Source organism: Mauremys mutica, chromosome 15, assembly GCF_020497125.1.
Source record: "Mauremys mutica isolate MM-2020 ecotype Southern chromosome 15, ASM2049712v1, whole genome shotgun sequence".
NCBI lineage: Eukaryota > Metazoa > Chordata > Testudines > Geoemydidae > Mauremys > Mauremys mutica.
The window spans coordinates 12,311,420-12,338,094 of NC_059086.1; the positions used below are offsets into that span (position 1 = coordinate 12,311,420).

The 26,675-nt window shown below is 48.2% G+C and overlaps 2 protein-coding genes across 2 annotated transcripts in view; one reads left to right on the forward strand and one right to left on the reverse strand.

The window, feature by feature from the left end:
• The window catches only part of LOC123350391 (zinc finger protein 850-like), a 586,050-nt gene that overhangs the window by 450,628 nt on the left and 108,747 nt on the right, over positions 1 to 26,675 (reverse strand). Inside the window, exon 4 of the mRNA XM_044988962.1 lies at positions 2,143 to 2,165. Coding sequence (XP_044844897.1) covers positions 2,143 to 2,165 — 23 coding nt within the window. The remainder of the gene's footprint in view (positions 1 to 2,142; positions 2,166 to 26,675) is intronic.
• LOC123350393 (zinc finger protein 850-like) overlaps positions 1 to 26,675 on the forward strand; it is a 125,772-nt gene that overhangs the window by 31,868 nt on the left and 67,229 nt on the right. The gene's annotated exons all lie outside the window — the stretch shown is intronic.

A 26,675-nucleotide genomic window follows, 5' to 3' on the forward strand; every position in this document is an offset into this window, starting at 1 on the left:
TACCTCCTGTGACAGTACGGCCCCCAGTCCCACCCCCGAGGCATCTGTCTGTAGGATAAAGGGTTTTGAAAAATCCGGTTGGACTAGTACCGGTTCCCGGGTTAATTGTTCCCTCAGGGCGCGAAAGGCCTTTTCGCAACCCTCCGTCCAACGTACTTTCTGGGGTTGTGAACTGCGTGTCAATTCCGTTAGTGGGGCCGCGAGTGTGGCGAAGTTAGGCACAAACCGCCGATAGTACCCGGCCAGCCCCAAGAATTGTCGGACTTGCCGCTTGGTTGTGGGCGTGGGGTACGTCCTCAATGCCTCCACCTTATCTACGAGGGGACGGATCTGACCCCGCCCAACCGTGTAGCCCAGGTAAGTCACCTCCTTCTGGCCCAGGTGACATTTCGCCGGGTTCGCGGTGAGGCCGGCTTCGCCTAATGCCTGTAGAACTTCAGTCAGGTGTTGTAGATGTTCCTCCCAAGTGCTACTGTAGACGACAATGTCATCGATGTACGCCGCGGCGTACTCGTTGTGGGCGTTCAGCACTTGGTTCATGAGTCGCTGGAAGGTCGCCGCGGCCCCGTGCAATCCGAACGGCATCATCGTAAACTGGTAGAGTCCGAACGGCGTTGGAAATGCTGTCTTTTCTCGTGAGGCCGGTGTCAACGGGATCTGCCAATATCCCTTCGTCAAGTCCAGGGTGGAGAGGAACTCGGCTTTTCCTAGCCGCTCTAGCAGCTCGTCCACCCGGGGCATGGGATAGGCATCAAACCGTGAAATTGCATTCACCTTGCGGAAGTCGATGCAAAACCTGACTGTTCCGTCTGGCTTGGGGACCAATACTATGGGACTCCACCATTCACTCCGCGACTCCTCCACCACCCCTAAGGCTAGCATCAGCCCGAGCTCCTCCTTCACTGTCTCCCACATCTTCCTGGGGAGCGGGCGGTGTGTGTCCCGCACTTTATGTCCTGGAATGGTAGCGATGTGGTGGTTTGCTAACGTGGTTCGCCCGGGACGCGTCGACAAAACCACGGGGAACGCCGCCACCAGTCGTTCTACCTGGTCCCGCTGGGTTGGGGTAAGCTCGTGGCCTATGTCCGCCGTCCCGGCTGCCTCGAGCTCTCCCACCAGCGGCCCCAATTCCGGTTCTGGCGGGTATAGGGCTATCAGCAGGCCCTCTCGGTCCCTCCAGGCCTTAAGGAGGTTCACATGGTAGACCTGGGTATCCCTCCTTCGTCCGGACAACCGCACCTCATAATCGACCGGCCCAATCCGCCTGACCACTTCAAAGGGGCCCTGCCACTTGGCTAGCAGCTTGGACTCCGAGGAAGGAAGTAGCAAGAGGACCCGATCCCCCGGCCCGAAAGTTCGCACCTTGGCCCCCTTGTTATACTGAGCCTCCTGAGTCTGCTGAGCTCTCACCAGATTTTCGCGGGCCAAGGCCCCTAGCTCCCGGAGACGTTCCCGCAGATGGAGGATATACTGCACCGATCCCCTAACACGGGTCTCCTGCTCTTCCCAGGTTTCCCTTAGGAGATCGAGGATACCCCTAGGCTTCCTCCCGTAGAGGAGTTCAAAAGGGGGGAACCCTGTAGACGCCTGGGGTACCTCTCGCACCGCAAAGAGGAGTGCGGGGAGTAGTTTATCCCAGTGTCGTGGGTCGTCCTCTACAAACTTTCTCAGCATGGCCTTCAAAGTGCCGTTGAACCGCTCGACCAAGCCATCCGTCTGGGGGTGGTAGACGGAGGTCTTTAGTGCCCGGATGTTCAGCAGCCTGCACAGCTCTGCCATCAACCTAGAGGTCACGTTCGTTCCTTGATCCGTTAATATCTCCCTCGGGATACCTACCCGAGCGAAGATTTGTAATAGTTCGTTAGCAATGACCGGTGCCATGGTGGACCTCAATGGCACCGCTTCGGGATAGCGGGTGGCATAATCGACCACCACCATGATGTACTTATAACCTGTGCCGCTCTTTTCCAGGGGTCCCACGAGATCTAGGCCTATCCAGTCAAAAGGCGTCCCCACCAGGGGCAAGGGTACGAGGGGGGCCCTTGGTACACCTTTTGGGCCGGCTCTCTGGCATTCTGGGCAGGAGGCGCAATAGTCTCGTACCTCTGCGTGGATGCCCGGCCAAAAGAACCTCTGAGCCACCCTTTGCAACGTCTTCTCCCTGCCTAGGTGTCCGGCCCACGGCACCGAATGTGCCAGACGGAGCAAGTCCCGCCGGAACCGCCGCGGGACTAATAGCTGGCGTAGTTCTTCTTTTGTCTGTGGTTCGGGTACCACCCGATAGAGTAAGTCCCGCTGGATCTCAAATCGGGGCCCTTGTGGCTGGCGGTGGGGCGGGTCGTCCTCCCCTGGTGGGCTAGTCGCCTGTTCCCAAGCCCGGCTGAGAGTGGCATCCCCTCGTTGCTCCTCGAGGAAGTCGGTGTCCACCTCTAGCCAGCCCGGGCCCTCTGTTGTCGGCGCTTCGGTAGGGACCTGGCTCCTTACCCCTCTCCCGGAGCTCCCCGAGGGTCCCTCTAGGGGGTCCTCTGCCGTTGGCTGGCCTAGAAATCCCGGTCGTCTAGCCCGTTTCCCCATTCTCCTCCCTGGCGGCGTAGCCCCTTCCCTCAAGAGGCTTGTGAAGCCTGGCCAGTCACGCCCTAAAACCACAGGGTAAGCCAACTTAGGAGCCACCCCCACTAGACACCGCGCCCGGTGTTGGGCCGCCTCCAGCTGTACCCAGACAGTGGGGTAAGGCTTCACATCCCCATGGATGCACTGTAGCTGGATGGGGGCCCCGGCAGGGCCGGTGGGCTTGATCAGCCCCTCCCGAATAACCGTCTGGCTACACCCGGAGTCCACTAAGGCCCAGGCAGACGTCCCATCCACCTTCACCGGCAGAACAATTTTCCCCGGCTCCCAAGCCCGGGCCCGGTGACCCGCCGTCAACACCTGCCCATAATTGCAATCCATGTACGGGCACTCCCTCCTGAAGTGCCCTACCTGACTGCACTCATAGCAGCGGTCCCGTCTCCCTTCTTCGGTAGGGTTGTGGCGGGGGCTGCAAGGCCTTGCGGGGGCCTCCTCCGAGCGTCGTGGGATATCGTCTCGGGGTGTCGCCCTAGGGCCCCGGGTTACTGGTACTTCGGGGGGCTGGGGAAGCCGCCGAGGGTCCCCCCCGTCCCCCTTACGTGGTCCCTGGGCCTGTCCTGGGTTCCGTCTACTGGGCTCTCCCCCCCTGGGGTTGGTCTTCACGTCCCCATCTGCCGCCTGGTAGTCCTCCATCAGGGAAATCGCGTCCGCGAGGGTCTTGGGGCGGTGTTGCTGCACCCATTCCTTCCCTCCCGGGGGCAGGGCTTGAAGGAACTGTTCTAAGGCTACCATCTCAGCCACTTGAGTGCCCGTCCGCCCTTCCGGCTTCAGCCACCTCCAACAGAGGTCCCGGATTCGCTGGGCCACGGCCCGCGGCCGGGCCCCTGGCGTGTATCGTTCCCGGCGGAGTCGCTGGCGGTAGGTCTCAGGGCTGACGCCAACTTCGTCTAAGATGGCGGCCTTAACCTTCGGGTAGTCCAGTGCATCTTGGGGGCCCAAGTTCCGGTACGCCGCTTCGGCTGGGCCCGTCAGGTAGGGTGCCAGTATCGTGGCCCAATGAGCGAGGGGCCACTGCATGGCGGTCGCGACCCTTTCAAAAGTCACGAGGAAGGCCTCGGGGTCATCTCCCAGCCCCATTTTAGCTAGGCGCACGGGTAATCTCCCGAGATCCTCGCCGGGGTTGCCCCCGACGGTCCCTAGAGGCGTACCCGGTGTCGGGCCGATTAGCGCCGCCATCTGTTGAACCAGCCGCTCCTGGTTCGCCTGTTGCTGGGCTGTCAGTTCCCGGATCAGCTGCTGCTGCTGTTCCTGTCGCTGGGCGGCTTGTGCCTGCTGCTGGGCCGCCAGCTGCTGGAGCAGCTGCACTTGCTGCTGCTGCTGTTGCGCCATCTGCTGCTGCTGATTCTCCAGCAGCCACTGCAAAAGTTTCTCGGGGTCCATCTTGGGCCCTGCGGCCTTATCTCAGGCCTGTTCAAGGTCCCTGCTCAGGTGCCAATTGTGATGGGCCTGGTGCCCCAGCGCCCCCTTGTGGCAGGGGCAGGCTGGGGGCCTAGCGCTGCACCACTCGCTTGTCCTTTGGTCTGCCCCTGGTAGCCGGCGTATTACGGCCTAGCGACCGGAGTCCACAAGCACCCCCTGCGGGGCGGGGTAGCGCGGCCTAGCGGCCGGAGTCCATAAGCGCCCTCTTCGGGCGGGGTAGCGCGGCCTAGCGGCCGGAGTCCACAAGCGCCCTCTTCGGGGCGGGTTAGCGCGGCCTAGCGGCCGGAGTCCATACACGCCCCCCTCGGGGCGGGGTAGCGCGGCCTAGCGGCCGGAATCCATAAACACCCCTTCGGGGTGGGGTAGCGCGGCCTAACGGCCGGAGTCCACAAGCGCCCCCTTCGGGGTGGGGTAGCGCGGCCTAGCGGCCGGAGTCCACAAGCGCCCCCTTCGGGGCGGGGTAGCGCGGCCTAGCGGCCGGAGTCCACAAGCGCCCCCTTCGGGGCGGGGTAGCGCGGCCTAGCGGCCGGAGTCCACAAGCGCCCCCTTCGGGGCGGGGTAGCGCGGCCTAGCGGCCGGAGTCCACAAGCGCCCCCTTCGGGGCGGGGTAGCGCGGCCTAGCGGCCAGAGTCCACAAGCGCCCACTTCGGGGCGGGGTAGCGCGGCCTAGCGGCCGGAGTCCATAAACACCCCTTCGGGGTGGGGTAGCGTGGCCTAACGGCCGGAGTCCACAAGCGCCCCCTTCGGGGCAGGGTAGCGCGGCCTAGCGGCCGGAGTCCATAAACCCCCGCCTTCGGGGTGGGGTAGCACGGCCTAGCGGCCAGAGTCTCCACACCCCCCCTTCGGGGTGGGGTAGCGCGGCCTAGCGGCCGGAGTCCATAAACACCCCTTCGGGGTAGGGTAGCACGAGGTGGGGTAGGGGGACTCGGGCCCTCCCTCTCCACCGAGCCCCGACCCAGGGCCCTGTTTGTGGCAAGTTCTCCTTGCCGCCCGCTCGGCGGGGATCCGTCCGCAACACGCCGAGCGGTACTGCAGCTTTAAGGCTGTCAGTCACTACAATGCCCCTGGGTCACTTCCTACCCTGTCTAGCCGGACGCTTGCGTTGTGGGAGCGGCTCCCCCGTAGGTCTGTCACTGCCGGCGTCCCTCCCCGGGGGCTCCGGGTCGGCCCCTGCTCGGCTGGCGCCCCGGTCTGAGCTCCTGGGCTCTCCCTCTGCAGGAGCTGACGGTCTGTGTGCTTCTCCCCCGGTGGCCAGCCCAGACTGAGCAGACCTGCAGGCTTTTGTACTGGTCTGCCAGTTGGAGCATGCCCAGCAGAACTTCCTGGGCGTGGCCTCCTCTGCTAGTAGAGAAGGGTTAACCCCTGCTGTACCAGTGCGGGGCTGTCCTGCCCCGTCACAGACCTCTTTAATGTTTTTAATGAAGTAAACACTAATGGGAATTGTGTGATCATGGGAGACTTTAACTTCCCAGATATAGACTAGAGGACAAGTGCTAGTAGTAGTAATAGGGCTCAGATTTTTCTGGATGTGATAGCTGATGGATTTCTTCATCAAGTAGTTGAAGAGCCAACAAGGGGGGATGCCATTTTAGATTTGGTTTTGGTGAGTAGTGAGGACCTCATAGAAGAAATGGTTGTAGGGGACAACCTTGGTTCGAGTGATCATGAGTTAATTCAGTTCAAACTAGATGGAAGATAAACAAAAATGGATCTGGGACTAGGGTTTTTGATTTCAAAAGGGCTAACTTTAAAGAATTAAGGAAATTAGTTAGGCAAGTGGATTGGACTGAAAAACTTGTGGATCTAAAGGCAGAGGAGGCCTGGAATTACTTCAAGTCAAAGTTGCAGAAACTATCAGAAGCCTGCATCCCAAGAAAGGGGAAAAAAATCATAGGCAGGAGTTGTAGACCAAGCTGGATGAGCAAGCATCTCAGAGAGGTGATTAAGAAAAAGCAGAAAGCCTACAGGGAGTGGAAGATGGGCGGGATTAGCAAGAAAAGCTACCTTATTGAGGTCAGAACATGTAGGGATGAAGTGAGAAAGGCTAAAAGCCATGTAGAGTTGGACCTTGCAAAGGGAATTAAAACCAATAGTAAAAGGTTCTATAGCCATATAAATAAGAAGAAAACAAAGAAAGAAGAAGTGGGACCGCTAAACACTGAGGATGGAGTGGAGGTTAAAGATAATCTAGGCATGGCCCAATATCTAAATAAATACTTTGCCTCGGTCTTTAGTAAGGCTAATGAGGAGCTTAAGGATAATGGAAGGATGACAATTGGGAATGAGGATATGAAGGTAGAAATTACCACATCCGAGGTAGAAGCCATACTCGAACAGCTTAATGGGACTAAATCGGAGGGCCCAGATAATCTTCATCCAAGAATATTAAAGGAACTGGCACATGAAATTGCAAGCCCATTAGCAAGAATTTTTAATGAATCGGTAAACTCAGGGGTTGTACCGTACGACTGGAGAATTGCTAACATAGTTCCTATTTTTAAGAAAGGAAAGAAAAGTGATCCGAGTAACTATAGGCCTGTTAGTTTGACATCTATAGTATGTAAGGTCTTGGAAAAAATTTTGAAGGAGAGGGTAGTTAAGGACATTGAGGTCAATGGTAATTGGGACAAAATACAACATGGTTTCACAAAAGGTAGATCGTGCCAAACCAACCTGATCTCCTTCTTTGAGAAAGTAACAGACTTTTTAGACAAAGGAAATGCAGTGGATCTAATTTACCTCGATTTCAGTAAGGCATTTGACACGGTTCCACATGAGGAATTATTAGTTAAATTGGAAAAGATGGGGATCAATATGAAAATTGAAAGGTGGATAAGGAACTGGTTAAAGGGGAGACTACAACGGGTCATACTGAAAGGTGAACTGTCAGGCTGGAAGGAGGTTACTAGTGGAGTTCCTCAGGGATCAGTTTTGGGGCCAATTTTATTTAACCTTTTTATTACTGACCTTGGCACAAAAAGCGGGAATGTGCTAATAAAGTTTGCGGATGACACAAAGCTGGGAGGTATTGCTAACACAGAGAAGGACCGGGATATCATACAGGAAGATCTGGATGATCTTGTAAACTGGAGTAATAGTAATAGGATGAAATTTAATAGTGAAAAGTGCAAGGTCATGCATTTAGGGATTAATAACAAGAATTTTAGTTATAAATTGGGGACGCATCAGTTGGAAGTAACAGAGGAGGAGAAGGACCTCGGAGTATTGGTTGATCACAGGATGACTATGAGCCGCCAATGTGATATGGCCATAAAAAAAGCTAATGCAGTTTTAGGATGCATCAGGCGAGGCATTTCCAGCAAAGATAAGGAGGTGTTAGTACTGTTATGTAAAGCACTGGTGAGACCTCATCTGGAATACTGTGTGCAGTTCTGGTCTCCCATGTTTAAGAAGGATGAATTCAAACTGGAACAGGTTAAAGAAAGGTAATAATTGGAGCTATACCAATCTCCTAGAACTGGAAGGGACCTTGCAAGGTTATCAAGTCCAGCCCCCTGCTTTCACTAGCAGGACCAGTTTTTGCTCCAGATCCCTAAGTGGCCTCCTCAAGGATTGAACTCACAACGCTGGGTTTAGCAGGCCAATGCTCAAACCACTGAGCTAGCCCTCCCCCCTGTTCAGAGATGGGCTACTAGGATAATCCGAGGAATGGAAAACCTGTCTTATGAAAGGAGACTGAAAGAGCTTGGCTTGTTTAGCCTAACCAAAAGAAAGTTGAGGGGGGATATGATTGCTCTTTATAACTATATCAGAGGGATTAATATTAGGGAGGGAGAAGAATTATTTAAGCTTAGTACCAATGTGGACACTAGAACAAATGTATATAAACTGGACACTAGGAAGTTTAGACTTGAAATTAGACGAAGGTTTCTAACCATTAGAGGAGTGAAGTTCTGGAACAGCTTTCCAAGGGGAGTAGTGGGGGCAAAAGACATATCTGGCTTTAAGACTAAGCTTGATAAATTTATGGAGATGATGGGATAGCCTAATTTTGGCAATTAATTTGGCAATTGATCTTTGATTATCAGCAGGTAAGTATGCCTAGTGGTCTGCGATGGGATGTTAGATGGGTTGGGATCTGAGTTACTACAGAGAATTCTTTCCTGGGTGCTGGCTGGTGAGTCTTGCCCACATGCTCAGGGTTTAACTGATCGCCATATGTGGGGTCGGGAAGGAATTTTCCTCCAGGGCAGATTGGCAGAGGCCCTGGACGTTTTTCGCCTTCCTCTGCAGCATGGGGCACGGGTCACTTTCTGGAGGATTCTCTGCAGCTTGAGGTCTTCAAACCGCAATTTGGGGACTTCAATAACTCAGACATAGGCTAGGGGTTTGTTATAGAAGTGGATGGGTGGGATTCTGTGGCCTGCATTGTGCAGGAGGTCAGACTAGATGATCATAATGGTCCCTTCTGACCTTAAAGTCTATGAGTCTATGAGAAGGCATTTTTCTCCAGCCCTCAGAACATCTGATGGCTCTTTGCTGCCCCAGCTCCAATTTCACAACATCTTTTTCAAATGAGGACACCAAAACTGGAGGCAATATTCCAGTATCAGTCTCACTGATGCCGTGTCACCTCCTGTGACGTTAATGACATAATCTGTAACTGTATAGATTACTGTTGCGACCACTGGTCTATATTTGCAGCCAATATTGTAGAAAGGTTGTTGTGTAAGGGGTCTATGGAGAGGTTCTGATTGGCTGATTATAATGATGCTATCTCTAGATGTGTATCATTTTTGTAGTTGACATTATGAATATTGGCTCTAGGCTGCCTGTATTTCAAACTTGTGCTCTATTTCTGGGGAACACCCCAGACAAGTTGGTGTCAGTTCTACCTAGCCTGCTTGATGGCCAATAAGGACCATCAGCTATACAATTGACCCATTGAGAGAAGGCAAATATGCCTTGTGACTCAGCAAGGTATGCAGGGACCTGCCTATGGACAGAACTCTAAGGTTTTTCTATGCCACGTGCTGGATAGAGTGTCCTTGGGACAAAGAAAGCAAAGACCACATGGCAAGGGACTGTAAAAGGCTGATGCCTCATCTCCATCTTGTCTTCACTCCTGCTTCATACCTCTGGAGGGACTTTGCTACACAGTGAAGTTCTATACAAAGGACTGTGGATGTTCTCCAGAGACTTGATTTGAACCTGCAGGTTATTCAATCACTGCAGGCCCAGCACAACCCATTAGGTGACCTAGGCAGTTGCCTAGGATGCTGACATTTGGGGGACGTCTACCGCAGCGGCCAAACAGCTGGCTGCTGCAGTTGTTGGCGGTATTTCGGGGGCGGGACCTTGCGCCGCCTAGGGCACCAAAAAGGCTGCCGGCGCTCCTGCATCACTGCTGCAAGCCTGAACCAAGAACTTTGCCATTACTGGATGTAATTGATTCCATTTAACAATTTTAACTCTCATCTATATTTCTTTCTTTTTATGAATAAACCTTTAGATTTTAGATGCAAGGCAAAATCCAGTGTTATCCAAGGCCTTGTAGGCCCAGGCCTCATGTCAAGCTGCCAGGGCTGGCCAGACAAACCAAGTGAGGGGGCGGGGGGGGGGGGATGGTACAGAGGAGACAGTGGAAAGTACCTAACAGTCCCTGACTGAAAAACAATTTTGTAATATCCCCTACTGTCAACATGTATCTGCATAGAAGAAATTTACTCCTGCTCCAATCAGCATTAACTTTGCAATATTTTTTAACAAGATAATAAGGTAATGATGTATGTAACTTGCATATTACAATTGTGGTTTTAAGCTTTATGTGGTTTTAAGCTGTCTGTAACCAACTTTGGAGAGGCTGTTTCCATAACGGTACTCCCCTGCGTGCATGTAATCAATAAAAAGCCTCAGGCTGATCTGATTGAAAACACAGCACGTGGATCGATTTTTCCACACAACGCTAAAGGATTTGCAACAGCGTGATTTGTGGGTAACATCTGACTTGGATCTGGGGCTGGGTCCTTTGAGAGAAACTTTTTTTCTTTTACTGGGGTATTGGTTTTCGTAACCATTCATCCCCATAAGGAGTAGTGCTGGTGGTGATACAAGGGAACTGGAATAGCTGAGGAAATTGCTTGTATGACTTCCGATTATCCAGTGGGGTAAAACCAAACTGCTCTCTGCATGGCTGGTTTGGCATGCTTTAATAGTACCCAGCCTCGGGCTGTGACTGCCCTGCTCCAAGCAATTTGTCCTGAATTGATACTCTCAGCAGTGTCCTGCCAGAGGCAGCATCGTTACAGGGGTTGTCTGGGATTACAACTGGGAAGTCTCTGAAACTCAGGATGCGCTTGCTCAGCTAGGGGAAGTATGTAACCCACACACCTCCAGGGTGTGGTGGTGTGTCCCAGCTAGTCACACCAAGATCACATAGAGGAAGCACTAAAACAAGTTTTCTCTACAGCCTTAGCTAACAGGCAGGTGGCTTTTATTTCATGCTGTAGAGGCCCATGCACTAAGCTCCAGAGGTCCCCGGTTCGATCCCACCCACTGCTAAGTCACCAACCCGGATCTGTCAGTGTAACAGAAGCAGCTGCTACTCCAAGCAGGAGAGAGGTGCCAAGCAGTGAGTTGACACCCTTCAGAGCTTCCTGTGATAAACTGTGAACTTTGGACAATAGTGGTGTCATAAACAGATAGCTAAGGGTTAATGCCTCTTTTACCTGTAAAGGGTTAAGAAGTTCACCTAGCCTAGCTGACACCTGACCAGAGGAACCAATCAGGGAACAAGATGTTTCAAAAGGAAGAAGGGAAGTTTCCTTTGTTTAGTCAGTTTTCAGTTTCAGCTGGAGTGAAAAAGATCAAGGAACCAGCCTCTTATCAGAGTAGTAAGTTTTAGAAAGGAATAAATAGGTTTATGTTTATTTTCTTTTGTACTTATCTTGGTGCAAATTAAGGGAATTATCAAATTTGGGTATTCTTGTGTGTATTAAGATTTTTGCCCAGGGGAACATCCTGTGTTTTCAAGTTATTGTCTGTGAGATTAGCTGATATGCTGTCTCCCAGAGGTTTTCTTTTCTTTATTTTACCTTTCTTTTCTTTAATTAAAAGCCTTCTTTTTAAGAACTTTGATTTATTTTTCCTTGTTTTAAGATCCAAGGGGATTGGATCTGGACTCATCAGGGAATTGGTGGGGGAAAGAAGGGGGGATGGTTAAATTCTCCTTGTGTTAAGATCCAAGGGATTGGATCTGGACTCACCAGGGAATTGGTGAAGGAGTCTCTCAAGGCTACCCAGGGAGGGGAAGGTTTTGTGGGGAAAGGGTGTGCTCCAGACACTGAGAATTCTGGATGGTGGCAGCGATACCAGATCTAAGCTGGTAATTAGCTTAGAAGTGTCCATGCAGGTCCCCACATCTGTACCCTAAAGTTCAGAGTTGGGGTGAGACCTATGACAAGCGGGGTGGTAGGAAGTGTTTCCCTCAGAGTGGCCCTGGGCTCCCCCACCATCTGCAGCATCCTTCCCCCCCGAAGGACCGAAACCCTGACCAAGAGGCAACATCCCCACGAGCAAAGGCCATCATGACGCATCTGTCTTCGAAAGTTTGCAGAGGATGAGGGAGCAGAAAGGGGAGAGAGGATGAGGGTGGCTCTTGGGAAGAGGGAGCCTTACGGGAATGTCTTGTTTACCGCCATCAACCCAATGATCAGATCGTTGATGCCTAGAATCTTCCCTGATGTGTTGTAATTGATTGGATCTAGATTTTAAAATGGTTACCACATTTGCAGACGGAGAAATGTCAACAAGTTGAGTAGAAGGCCATTGCAAGCTCAACTAATTGTGCAATGTGGCTTATGCCCCATCCAACAAGCTCTTCATACAATAGCTCCCAATTTTCATTCACATTGTTCTGTTTAGTGTTTTTCTCCAAAACACTTTCACTAATCATTTTGGTCAGCTTTGGAAAGTTAGCCCTTTCAGTGCACCAAATATAAATATTGCTGGTGGGGACTGCCCTCTATTGGTCATAAGAACGGCCATACTGGATCAGACCAATGGTCCAGCCAGCCCAGAATCCTATCCTTCCACAGTGGCCAATGCCAGGTGCCCCTGAGGGAATGGACAGAACAAGTAACCATCAAGTGATCCATCCCCTGTCACCCATTCCCAGGAGCATCTCTGGAGCCTTTTTATACACTGCTCCAACCAGGGACTAAAGGCAGTCCCAGACTTTCCCTTTCTCCCATCTGGGAAATCAAGTTCAAGGTCTACAAAGAGCTAAATAAGCCTCAACCCCGTAGCTGAATTAATGTCACATTTCTCACTACCTGACAGAAACAAATGTCATTTCAATCCCAGATGAGTCCACTTCAGTCATTCCTCAGCCCGATTCCTTCACCCTCCTCCCTTAGCTTAGGGCATTGTGTCACCCTGTGGGCATTTCATGTCCCTCCTCAGTTTCACACAGAGACACAATTTCCTTTGGCGTTCAATGAACAGCAAAACCTTTCCGTGTCTCTAGTCTGAGCCAGGGCATTGAATTCCATTGAAACCTTCTCTCCTGCAATGGCAATGGTCAGACAGAGGGGACGTGGCCACCTTCAGCCCTGACAGTGAGATATTCACTCGCCTCTTTCTTCAAGCTGCTGTTGTTATTCCATAAAACATGACCCATGGAATTAAAAGCTGAGTTTACTCCAGGGTGAGGAAAGCCGCGAACTCTCCGAAAAATCTCTGTGCCCAAAGAAAACCTGCTCCTGTTATTGGAATTACTGATGTGCTGGAGATATGTTGGGGAAAGGGACTGTCTGAATTGCCAAGGCAGGAAATGAACAATCTACAGCAACATAATTAACCAGAAATACACGCTAATCATGCTCCAGCCAGTAGGGAAATGGGCAGGAATTCTTGCTGTTCAGCCATGGCCACATGTACAGAGCTGCACAGCAGTGAGGGTGCTGGGGAAGCTGGTCTGAGCAAACAATTGGAAATGACCCTTCAGAACCATAGTGTAGAAAAGCCCCTGTGTTAAGTGGTTGAGTCTGAGGGCTTAGGGAGCTGGGCTATGACACCATAGGGATCTTTCTGTGGAGGGTTGATTCTTGCCAGCTAGGCAAGTCTGGTGTGTGGTGTCTCCATGGCTGTACTTTCAGTGGCTGATCACCCAAGGTGCCACAAGGAGCCAAGTCGAGATGTATTCAGAGACTAAGGACAAGTCAACATTTCAAACATTGAGTCTATGCTGCTGCAGCTCAGTAATGGAGATGCTCTATACCAGGGTTTCTCAAATTTCCTTTCACTGCAACCCACGTCTGCCAAAAAAACTTACTACATAACCCCAGGAAGGGGGACCAAACACCAAGCCCCTCCACACTGGGTGGGGAGGGAGCCAAGGCTGAAGCCCAAGCCCTGCCCCGGTGTGGGAAGGGCAAAACCAAAGTTTGAGGGATTCCGCCCTGGGTGGTGGGGCTCAGACTTTTGGCTTCAGCCTCAGGCCCCAACAAGTCTAACACCAGCCCTAGAGACACCATTAAAACAGGGTCACAACCCACTTTGGGGTCCTGACTCACAGTTTGAGAACCACTGCTATATGCTGAGGGGAGAGAGTTTTCCTGTGGGTGTAGTTAATCCACTTCCCCAGGAGGTGGCAGCTATGTCAGGGGGAGAAGCTATATCGGTGGGTGTGCAAGCTGTGGTGTTTACTACATTTAAGAAGGTTAATCAAAGCCCATTTTTAAAACCACCTGTGGTTTGGGAATGGCAAAGGAGCGCGATAAAGCAGGTTCTGGCCTTCAAAGTCCTGGAGATCACGATTGCAGGGTACTGTTGTCATAAGGGAATAGCTCAGTGGTAGAGTGTTTGACTACAGATCCAGTGGTTGTTGGTTCAAACCCATCTTATAATCTTCTTTCTTTTTAAATAAAAAAAGGAAAACATTTTCATTTCCATTCTCCATTATGTTCAGGAGCTTCACTATACGGGGGTGCTTGAAATGAATGTAAACACTCAACATTTCACTGTCCAAATGCATAAAAACCTAGCAAAGCTGTCCATCAGCTGAAATCAGTTCCAATCCTCTAAGTGTTTAGTTTATGTTTTCATCAATTAAACAAAGGGATCATATGAATGTACATTTTCAAATCCCTCTTCTCCAGGAGCTATGTTGTGCAGAAGAACAAGAACCACATCCAGTTGCTGTGAGCAGGAAAAGAGCCCCCAAGAAGCTGGCTAAAGCTGTCAAGATCCCCAGGGAGGTCACCATGACCATGTATAGAATGTGGCTGTGGAGATTAATGGAAGGAGGAGGCTCACGTCAGAGCCCTAGGGGGGCTCACGTCAGGGCCCTAGTGGGGCTCTGGGTGATCGCTGCTTCCCACCACCCAACACAGATGGAATGAGGTTGAGTAGTGTCCGCAAAAGAGAAACTAAACAACTAATTATTCCTCCAGAAAGGGTTTTAATGACTTACAGCTATAAAGGCAACACAGACAGAAGAAGAAAAACAGAATGAAAGACCAGCACTGAGTGAGGATTAATACAAATGGCAAGTTAGACTGGAGACAAGCACAAGTCCAAGTAATATTATGCATTAACTGCCTATTCCTATAAGTGCACATATAAAAGGTAAACAGTATTGAAAATAGTCACAAGCACGTGCAACGCTATTACTGATTGCCCAGCAACTTTACATGTATTGTAACCACCCGCAACAAATACAATTCTGTATGTAATACTAATACAGTGATTCACTATATTTTACTAATCTTAACCTAACTATAACCTTATATAACAACTTATCAACTTTGATTGATTTTCATGATAAACTGATGGTAACTTATACTGAAGACAATCACAGCAACTTGTAAAACTATTAGGGTTTATAATCTACTAGCTTCACCACTGAAGGACATAAATCCCCATCGTGTAGAGGTCAAGCATAGGAGTTTATTACACACAGCGCTGGCGAAGTGTCACCTGGCTTATTAGGCTCAGAGACACTGTCAATCAATCAATTACAATAGAATATATAGATTTTCCATGGGCAGGGGAAAGTGACAGGGTAGGCAGTTCTACACCCTGTGATAGATTTTGAAGCAAGACAAGATAAGCACATTAGCCAATGGTTAACAGGTTACATAATGTCCCCACCCATAATCTCAAGTTAGCAAGTTAACATTTAATGAATACTTTGATAAAATGTTATTAGTATAAAATATGTATGTTGAATTCTGCTTTGGGGGCCATAGGAATGGAGCAACTCCTTTGATTGTCCAACAGGTACATTCCTAGGGGTTAAAGCAAAGAAACAGTGAAAGTATATGGCAATAAAGATTGTCTCTTTTATGTCTTAAGGCAGGCACTGGTCCCTGAGAAGGGAGGTGGAAGGATGCCATATCTTATACTGACATGTGACAACTTCTCATAAACTCAAGGTTGGATCTGTGGGAAGAACATCTCCCTACAGAAGAGACAAACACAATAGGAACATGGATTGTTTGTTCAGTCTGCAACTCTGAATAAGACACAATGATTTAGTTCTTAGCTCCAACACCTGGCAATTTGCTGACCAGGCCTATTTTAGCAAGCAAGGCTTTCTATTTACCCAGCTTTCTCTTAGCTGATCACTATTTGCTAGGCCTCTGGTGCCTTGACCATACTCTGGACTTTAGGTCTGGAAAAGAGCTGGCACAATCCATGGACCAGGTTGTTATATAAAATGCACATGGATTTTAACCCTTCACATACAGTAATGTCAAAGTTCTTGTTCCAGGCTTGTAGCAGTGATGGAATAAACTGCAGGTTCAAATCAAGTCTCTGGAGTACATCCAACAGTGATCTGTACAGTTACAGATTATGTCAATAACATCACAGGAGGTGACACGGTATCAGTGAGACTGATATTGGAATACTGCTCCAGTTTTGGTGTCCTCATTTGAAAAAGATGTTGTGAAATTGGAGCTGGGACAGCAAAGAGCCACCAAATGTACTGAAGGCTGGAGAAAAATGCCTTCTAGTGAGCTATTGAAAGAGTTAAACCTGTTTATCTTATCAAAAGAAGATTGAAAGGTGACTTTATTGAAGTGTTGAAGTGCTCTAATGGAGAGAAAATATTGGGTATTAAAGGGCTCTTGAATCTAGCAGAGAAGGGCATAACAAGACCCAGTGGCTGGAAGGTGAAAAGAGACAAATTCATTTTACAAATATTCAACAGCGAGGATGATTCACCACAGGAACAAGCTACATAGGAAAGTGGTGGATTCTCCATCTCCTGATGTCATTTAATGAAGACTAGATGCCTTTCCGGAAAGTGTTTGCCCCAAAAGTAGCTATTGTGTCATACAGGAGGCCTGTGATATGCAGGGGGGCAGACTAGATGCTCTAATGGTCTCTTCTGGCCATAAGGGGACTAATTTCTGAAAAACTGAGTGTAGCACTGGGAGCAGCGTCTGATGTTTTACTGTCTAGCCAGCTTGCTTCCTAGAACCAACACTTCTTGAGTGGGGTGATCCACAGGGAGTAGCTCAAACCTCCAAAGTGCCTGGCCAGCGGCAGGACATTAGCACAGCAAGGGAGGGGTGTGGCAGTGACATCACAAAGGTCTTTTGCAGGACCTCAGACTATTGGCCAAAGGTGGTGGGGAGGTGGTGACCTCACAGAGAGATGCTGACATCAGCTAGGCAGGACAGGGGCGAGGGGCCAGGGAAACCTCAGAGACCCCTGTGGCTTTGCTTCAGCAAGTCTCCTTCTCTAGGTCTCTCTTTGAGGACTGAGAGAGTATTTGGGTTCATCTACGTGAGCACCAGGAGGAACCTCATTCCAGTTTTCTCCTTCCCTTTTAGTGATTTTACTAGAAAACAGCCGTCCCTGTCTGGAAGGTAAGAGCCTCCTCGAGGTTTGAAATCTGTTCAGTCTGGTCCATCTGGTGACAGTTGAATTCTAGGCATGGAAAACACGAGCTTAAGGAGGCAGAATTTTATTCCGCACCTGGGATTTTGCCCCTTAGAATCACTGGGGACATTAGGGTTTGTCCTTTTTGTTTCATCTTTTCCTCTATCCCTCCCTCCCTCCTTTCTCTTCATCTCTTGCTTCTTTTGTCCTTTCTCCTGTTCCCCTCCCAACACCAAGAGAGGGTGTGTGTGTGTGTTGCGGGGGAGGGCTCTTCAGCTCCCACTGTGGGAGGTCCACCCAAAAATGTGGGGCTGAAATAGTACTCGGGCAGTGATCCCCACCAGTGACCTGGGCCATCCTTTGGGCTCTCTGATGACAACCCTCAGTCTCCCGTCCTCAGTCTCTACCCTGATTGGCTGAGCAGGGGGTTATTGACAGGGAGGAGACTCAAGGCCTTTTTGTTCTCTTTTAAGTCCAAGTAAATCATAACCAGTTATATGTTTGACAAATTTTGCTGCTTCTCTGCATTAATGGTCTCTGAGCAGTTCATGATTCTCTCTAACATTGCAGTTCTCCTAAAATACTTGCTGAATAATTACTGTGTACTGTTGTTGGTCTGGAGCTCATCTGAGAGCACTTTACTCAGGTCATTCAATGTATGAAATTCAAGATCCCAGAGTGACTGAAAGGGGACAAAGGTGAAAACAGATCTCATTGGGAGCTGGCCCACACCTGCCCCGCTGTAACAATGTGGTTCTGGCAGGATCCAACTGAGAGTGCCAATTCAGGACAAATTGCTTAAAACAGGGCAGTTACAGCCCAAGGCTGGGGTTTTCTACCTCTAAGGCAAACCAAACCAGCCAGCCAAAGAGGACTTTGGTCTCACCCCTCTGGCTAACCACAAGTTACACAAGCAATTCCCTTAGACACTCCAGTTTCCCAGTGCCACTCGTGGGGACAAATAGTTATGAAAAGCAATACCCCAGTAAAAGAAAAAGGTTCTCCTAATCCCATAGGACCAAGCCCCAGACCCAAGTCAATATACAAATCAGATCTTACCCACAAATCACGCTGTTGCCAATCCTTTAGAATCTAAAATCTAAAGGTTTATTCATAAAAGGAAAAAGATAGAGATGAGAGCTAGAATTGGTTAAATAGAATCAATTACATACAGTAATGGCAAAGTTCTTGGTTCAGGCTTGTAACAGTGATGAAATAAACTGCAGGTTTAAATCAAGTCTCTGGAATACATCCCCCGCTGGGATGGGTCATCAGTCCTTTGTTCAGAGCTTCAGTTTGTAGCAAAGTCCCTTCAGAGGTAAGAAGCAGGATTGAAGACAAGACGGAGATGAGGCATCAGCCTTGTATAGTCTCTTGCCATGTGGCCTTTGCTTTCTTTGTCTCAAGGACACTCTATCCAGCACTTGGCATAGAAAAACCTTAAGAGTTCTGTCCATAGGCAGGTCCCTGCATACCTTGCTGAGTCACAAGGCGTATCTGCCTTCTCTCAATGGGTCGATTGTATAGCTGATGGTCCTTATTGGCCATCAAGCAGGCTAGGTAGAACTGACACCAACTTGTCTGGGGTGTTCCCCAGAAATAGAGCACAAGTTTGAAATACAGACAGTACAGAGCCAATATTCATAACTTCAACTACAAAATGATACACACATACAGACAGCATAATCATAACCAGCAAACCATAACCTGGTATTAGACACTTTATATGATCCCTTTTACATAAGATTTGGTGCCACTACAGGACCTTGGTTGCAGCCATGTTCTATATAGTCCCAGATTATAGCAATAATGTCACGGCCGCCCCTAGGAGAGGGGAACCGAAGCTCAACTTCAATCATAGAAAAATCTTCCCCGAGAAGGAAGGGGACAGCTTGTTTTAAAGAGAAGGTTTGTGTTTGTTCCTGCTACATATGGAGGGGCTGGGTAGTGCTGACTCCAGCCCCCAGACTCTGGAAGGATAAGGAACAAATTCAGGCTGACAGTGACCTGCAGGAGGGAGATAATCTTTTGACATTGACAGACGCCTTATCCTAAAGGCCTTTGTCTTTCCCCTTCTAGTGACTGTTTGGTACAGGAATGCAGCCCCCACTCCTGGGTGTCTCCTGTGGAAATAATGTTTCTGTGCAAAACACCAAAGCTTTTAACAGAAAGGAAGAAAAGGAAATGGCCACATGATGGGACTAGGGCATAAGGAATGAAACACAAGATCCTTCTCCCATGTGCATTGACTTTTAACCTTGTTTGTGGTGGTGTTGTATCCATGTTGGTCCCAGGGGGCCCCTGGGGCCCCAGGCATTGGCCACTTTCGGAAGACTGGATAGTGGTCTAGATGAACTGGTCTGACTCCATGTGGCTGTTCCTATGTTTTAACTGCTGGTTACGGAAGAGACGACCTTCCAGGCTACACAGAACTGAAGAAGTGTGCTGGGTTAGCTCCAAAGCTTGTCTCTTTCACCAACAGAGGTTGGTCCTCTGCAAGCTCTTACCCTCACCCGCCTTGTCTCTCTTGGACGCTGAAAAGTGCTTTCTCTCAACTCCCTTGGAGAGAAGTTGGCTGAAGCAATTGTATTGATTATAACACTAGAATTGCAGATTTAATATTATAAATAAATGAGTCTAAACCTGAGGTTCTGGTATTCACATTGTTTTTTCTAACTCAGTTCCCAATGCTCTTCTAGAAAGGCCTCCAGGCTGCCTGCCCAGCCCAGCAAAAGTGGCAAGGAGAAAGCCCACAATGCTGCTCTTTCAGGTAGTTGAAGGCTGCTATCACCTCCCCCCACTCCCCGCCAGTCAGTCCCCAGTCTGTGGCAGTGCATGAGATTCTTCCATCGTAAGTGCAGGCCTCTGCACTTCTCATTGTTGAACCTCCTCAGATTTCTTTTGGCCCAATCCTCTAATTTGTCTAGGTCACTCTAGACCCAAACCATGTCCTCCAGTGCTTGGATTCTTTACATGCTTTCACAGAGCAAAGAGCACATGTTCCATGATTTCATAGGGCAGAGGTTTATGCTATAAGGAGCTTCCCCTGTGTGAATTTGACAGGTGAATCAACATAGAGACACACTGTGACCCTTCTCAGGGAGCTGAGGACTGTGAGTCTCCTTGTTGCCATCTGCCACTCAGAAGAGGGAGTTTTGCATTTGGCAGCTGGATGTTAGTGACCAAACTCACCAGCCTGTCCAGCACTCAAGCATCTGCCTCTGAGCTACAGCAGCCACCCTAACCCCTGAGTTCCTTCAATGTGTCCCACTCTGGGGTCCAGCCCTGATCACCAGATACTCAGAGAAATCCCAGATCCTCTCTGCCCGAGTATCCCAGGTTACTAGTTTTACTGTGGACCACTGCTACTGTATCTCACACAGCATTTGAGTATTGAATTATCGAACAAGCACAAATTTATTTAACAACTGTCATAAACAGATAGTTATGGGTTAATGCCTCTTTTACCTATAAAGGGTTAAAAAGTTCACCTAGCCTAGCTGACACCTGACCAGAGGAACCAATGGGGGAACAAGATATTTCAAAAGGAAGGAGGGAAGTTTTCCTTTGTTTAGAGTTTCAGTTTCAGCTGGAGTGAAAAAGATCAAGGAACCAGCCTCTTATCAGAGTAGTAAGTTTTAGAAAGGGATAAATAGGTTTAATGTTTATTTTCTTTGTAACTTGTCTTGGTACCATTAAGGGAATTATCAAAATTTGGGTATTCTTGTGTGTATTATTTTTGCCTAGGGGAACATCCTCTGTGTTTTGAATCTGTTGTCCTGAGAGTAGCTGATATGCTAATCTCTCCCAGAGGGTTTTCTTTTACCTTTCTTTTCTTTAATTAAAAGCTTTTTTTCTTAATACCTGATTGATTTTTTCCTTGTTTTAAGATCCAAGGGGTTTGGATCTGTGTTCACCAGGGAATTAGTGAAGTCTCTCTCAAGGCTATCCCAGAAAGGGAATTAGTGCTTGGGAGTGGTGGGAGCAATACCAGATCTAAGCTGGTAATTAAGCTTAGAAGTGTCCATGCAGGTCCCCACATCTGTACCCTAAAGTTCAGAGTGGGGAAGGAACCTTGACAACAACAGATAGAGATTTAAACAGAAACAAATGTGAGTGATGGAAACCAACCGTTACCAACAAAACAAAATCAGAAAATGCAACCTACACTTTTTAATAGTTACCTTTCCTATTTAAGTAGATTCTCACCTCACACTTCAGTCAATTTCACTGATTGCTAGTCCCTAGGAGCCAGGACCCTGCCTTTCATGAAGCACCACTAGGCAGTAGGAATCTCCTTGGTGAATGGACCCAGAGTGTTTTTTTCCACTCTGTTATGAACTGAATCAGTCTTTTTATTCACAGAAAAGGACGATCTCCTCATTCTCATATTGTCCTTGTCACTTCCACAGGGTTTCGATGTCTATAGTTTGTCTTTGATGGTTTTCCATCGGCTTTTCTGGGTTGGTGCAAAGGTTGACAATGCAGCAATACATCACATAACTGGCAAGCAAGGGACAGGTGCCAACTCCCTCCCACATGAATGGGCCATCCCCACCAAGATCTTTGATTGGGGGGACTCACTTTCACAACAATACCATATGGGCATAATTTTCCATGTACTTACATTACTCCTTAAATATGACTCGTACACACCTCGCAGTGATTAGGAGTATCAATAATTTACAAGCTTTCGGTAGAGATCTCACTGCTATGTTCCTGGATAAATATCATAAAATCAGTGTATTCGGTGTAATGAGTTTGTCAGATCTGAGACAGGAGTTGCTTGTGAATAACAGTGACCCCATTGCCAATTGGCACCAATGAGCTTTTGTCCAACATGCTCTGAGATATACAGTCACATCCTGATATAACAGAAAGGCCAGCACAAAAAACAGAGAGAGGAACAATAAGATACTAGAATGACAAAGGTTGGAACTCTCCATTTCTCTCCATTTTTGGATTGATGGGCACTAAGAGTTGTAGCTACAGCTGAGGAACCAGGCGATCGGAGAGCTGGCTCAGCTCTCCATACTAGTAACTTTCTCACATACAGGGAGATGGGTCAAATTTGGAATTGATGTCATGACTCGCTTCCCATAGGGGATCAAGCTGTCTAAGGCTGCGTCTACACTTCAAACACTGGAAATATTCTTCTGACAACCTAACACTGTCTACAGTGGGGCTCAGGTCACATTAAGTACTTCTCTCAGCAGAGAGGATTTTTTACATGCCTGAGAGATGTGGCTCTGCCAACACAGCTTTTCAGCACAGACCAGCCCTTAGATGGCTTATTGACCTGAAAGGCAATGGACTTCAGCCTTTTGCTTTATATTGATGGTTGATGAGTGCAGCTTTCCTATATGCTGGACACATCCTAAGACAGATGTCAGGCCTTTCCTTTGCAAATTAGAGAAGTGGGGAAGACAGTGACCCTTACAGTCTAAGTGGGTAAAAACTTACACAATTTATCTCCTCGAGTAGCTTTCATTTTAATAGAGATTGACTTTGAAACTAAGCAAAATAAGTTGTATTTGAAAACACAAACAATTAAAATCTATACTGGGCCAATATTCTCTTATACACTCTCTCTCACACCCCACCTTTGGAGTGAGGTTTTCGACCAGAACTCCTTAGACTACAGGGGGTAAATTAAATCAAATTAATATTTAAGATTAGCCATCATTTCCTGTATGACTAACAAAACAAAAAACAAGACAACTTTCAGTTTTCAAAAATAATTCAGATTATCACAGTCTCTTCGTCTTTAACCAATAACTTCACCTATAATTTCATTTACATTGATGATAACAATATATTCAAAAATCACAAATTCTTGTCATATATGTTAGTTTTCTTTTAATCCCCATTGCCAACAACTGAACCTTGGCTCAAGTTGTGGTTTGTCCCAACGTAGGTCCCAACATTTCTGAAAGTTCATATATCTCTGGTTCTTCTGCCATGTGTGTTGGTGGAAGGGGTCTCCTGTGTGGGAATGTTTGCATCATGAGGAAAAATACCTCTCGTTACACTTTTTAGTCTTTCAAAGTAGGAGGAGGGAGAGAAGTGATGTAAATGCATAAAACACGAGAAAACTAAGTTCTTGTCTACACTAAAGACATTTATTGGGATAACTATATTGCTCAGGGGTGCGAAAAATCCACACTGCTGAGAAATGTAGTTACATAGCCCTAACCCCCTGTAGATAGTGCTATGTCAGCAGGAGAGCTTCTCCTGCCAACACAGCCACCGCTGCTTGCGAGGACTGGAATAATAAAGTCTGATGGGAGAAATTTGTCCCATTGGTTTAGAGAATTTATAATAGCAGTGCTACGCCAACAGCGCAGCTACGCCAACATCAGCTTTATTGTGTAGCCACAGCGTCAGACACAAAACCACAGAATCAGGACTCAACCTGCGTGTATCCGGAAGTCTGAAATTGGAGCCTGACACATTCATTGCCTCACTGGTTACCATCATTTCTACAGTCTGAAAGTCCTTGTTACTCAATCAGGCAGCCAGTTTGGGATCCATGGGGAAGGAATGTCCTATGAAGCACTCCACCATTTGGATCCAAAGCGAAAGGATGTTTGTTCTCAATGTAACCCTGGCATCCTTTGGAAGTGTAATCAGTGACACTGAACTAGGAAATGGAGTTGTACAAACAATTTTCCTTGGGTCACTGGTCACCACAGCTTCCTTTACTGGGGTGGAAACCAAGAACTGGGTGTGGACTCTTTCAGCCCCAGTTCTTTCCAAATCCTTGGCCTTGGTTAGGGTAAATTTATGCTTCTCTGAAGTAGAATTCTTTACAAAACCACTTAAAATCTCAGCAGTGTTAGTGAGGTATGGCTTCCCGAAACATGCCCAGCTTTTCTTTAATTTGGTGACACAGTTCCAGGCAAGGGACTGGATACAGGGCTGGATCACAATCTCCATTAGTTACCAGAGCTGGAGTTTCTATTAAAAAATAGCTATTTTTCTGCAGCTATTAGATTTCCAAAGCTGATCTGATATACATTTTTAGCACCTACAAAGGATAAATTCAACAAAAACCCACTTCTATTTCCTCAACATTTGCTTCTCTCATACCATAGGATTAGTTAGGAGAGATCTTCTGTAGGGCCTGGGTTACAAAGGCTTTGGAGTCAAATACATGGGCATTTTGCCTAGCTCAAAATCACTTACCATGGAATTCTCTCCCCAGATCATCTGAGATAATATTGACTTAAAAAATTGAACTACAGTGTGATCATATTCACTTCCTACAGTTAGTTGGGGTTCTGCTGCTGTTCACTATTTCCCAGTGGAGATTTTAAATCACTGCTGTTTCTTTATCAGAGGGGTAGCTGTGTTAGTCTGGTTCTGTAGAAGCAGCAAAGAATCCTGTGGCACAAGCATCCAAAGAAGTGGGTATTCACCCACGAAAGCTCATGCTGCAAAACGTCTGTTAGTCTATAAGGTGCCACAGGATTCTTTGCTGCTGTTTCTTTGTTAGCCTGTCCAGTAAATTGGAGAGTTCTCTAATGCTGACAGAACTGCACTTCAACTTTCTCCATGTCATCATGCAGGGATGGGGAAAAAGCAAATCTGAAGTGAGAAATGATGACTTTAGCAAATACTCATTTGTCTTAAATTCGCCAATAAATCTGAGCTACATCCTACCAAACTGAACTAATATCCAATTGGGTGACCAAACAGCCTTCAGGAAAAATAGCCACCCACATCACAGAGAGATAGAAAACATGACAATGGAAGTGTGAAGTGAAATTCCAGAGCAGGTTACCTGATTATTCAGAATCAGGACAAGAGATTATCCCATCACATTATCCTCTGATCCATTCAAACATACTTCACTCAGCACTGTCTCAATACTCAGTTATGTTATTTACAACATGTTTAGTTTCCTAGCATCCCCATAATGGGGGACAAAACCAGTCACCTTGCCAGAAGTGGCTTTATCAGTAGATGGAACCTGGGATTTAAACTCCAAATGATCACACTGTGTTTGGTATCCATTTGAATTCCCCTTGACACTTTGCTCTCCAGTCATAGTGACTCTGGAGGGGGCAGTCAGAGGACAAGGAGCAGGGGGGGTTGGATGAGTTGGGGATTCTGAGGGGGGTACTTAAGGGGAGGGGCGGATAGGGGGTGGGGTCAGGCTGTTTGGGGACCCCAATGTGGCCCTCGGGCTAAAAAGTTTTCCCATCCCTGCCCTCGATCCTTTCCATGGTCTCTTTGTACAGCTGATGGGCCATCAAACAGCCTAGGCAGTGCTGACGTCAATATGTCTCACCCAGAAACACTGCACAAGTCTGGAAATACAGATATACCCTACAAATCTCTAACTCACAATACAAAGGTGATACGAACATAGAAACAGAATTATCACACTTGGAAAAGCATAACATTTTCACTGACACCTTACATGGCATATCTAGCACGAGTCATTTCAATGTTATCAAACTGGTATTAATAACAAAAAAATATATAAAATGTCTCACAATTCCATACAGTGTCACACTTGGTAAAGCAGTGAATTCCCAGGACCAGCTCCCCAGGTCCTTCAAGATGCTGAATACTCTGCTTATGATGTATTGAAATACCCACATATCTGCTGGGAACACACACAGACAGACAGACACTGTCAGTCTGTACCCTTATGTTCACTCTTCTAGAAAACTATGATCAATTTTGTACACAGTATGGCATTTTGAAAACACAATCTACTGAATATTATCCTCCTGTTAAAATGTGTAGCAACATTGTATGTAAAGTTATGAGATTTTACTGTATGATATTATTGAAAAAGTTACCATTCTGGGGAACACCCACAGACCAGTTCCTCAGAGACAGCAAGGCAAACAGCTGGTCAAACAGCCATTCTGCGGCAGGGGGAAGGTGTGAAGACATTTACATCCCATCACAGGGACACTGGAAGCTCATATCTCCAACAGACAGCCTGTCACCATGACTCAGTTGAGAACTGAAGTTGTTTCTAGTACAAAGGACTGAATTATAAAATGAGGTGAGGAAAACCCTTGAGAGTCTCTCTCTCTCCCCTTTCCCCCTGCCCATGACAAATCCTGAAGAACTGAACTTGGGCAGCAGGGGCAGATTAGGGGGAGTCTTGGCTGAAAGGAAAACCAGCCTGTCTCAGCACATGGTGAGAGAAACATTTGCTTTCAATCCGTTTCAGCTTGTTAATTTAGATCAGGCGTGGGCAAACTTTTTGGCCAGAGGGCCACATCGGGATTGCAAAATTATATGGAGGGCTGGGTAGGGAAGGCTGTGTCTCCCCTACAGCCTGCTCCCCCATCCGACCCCCACCCACTTCCCACCCCGACTGCCCCCCTCAGAACCGCCGACCCATCCAACCCCCACCCCGCTCCTTGTCCCCTGACCGCCCCCTGCCGAGACCCCCCATCCTAACTGCTCCCCCCAAGACCCCACCCAACCCCTCCTGCTCCCTGTCCCCTGACTGCCCCAACCCATATCCACACCATCGCTCCCTGACAGACCCCGGGATTCCCACGCCTATCCAACCCCTCCGTTCCCTGTCCCCTGACTGCCCCCCCAGGACTCTCTGCCCCTTATCCAACCCCCCTGCCCTGGCCCCCTTACCACAGTGCATGGTCCGCCGGAGCTAGACATGAGGTCCCTCAGGAGCACGCAGACCAGCCGCCTCACCATGCCGCTCAGAGCGGTAGGAGTTTGCAGCCCCACTGCTGCAGCGCTGCCCAGGAGCGGCAGGCCAGAGCGCTGGGTGGCGT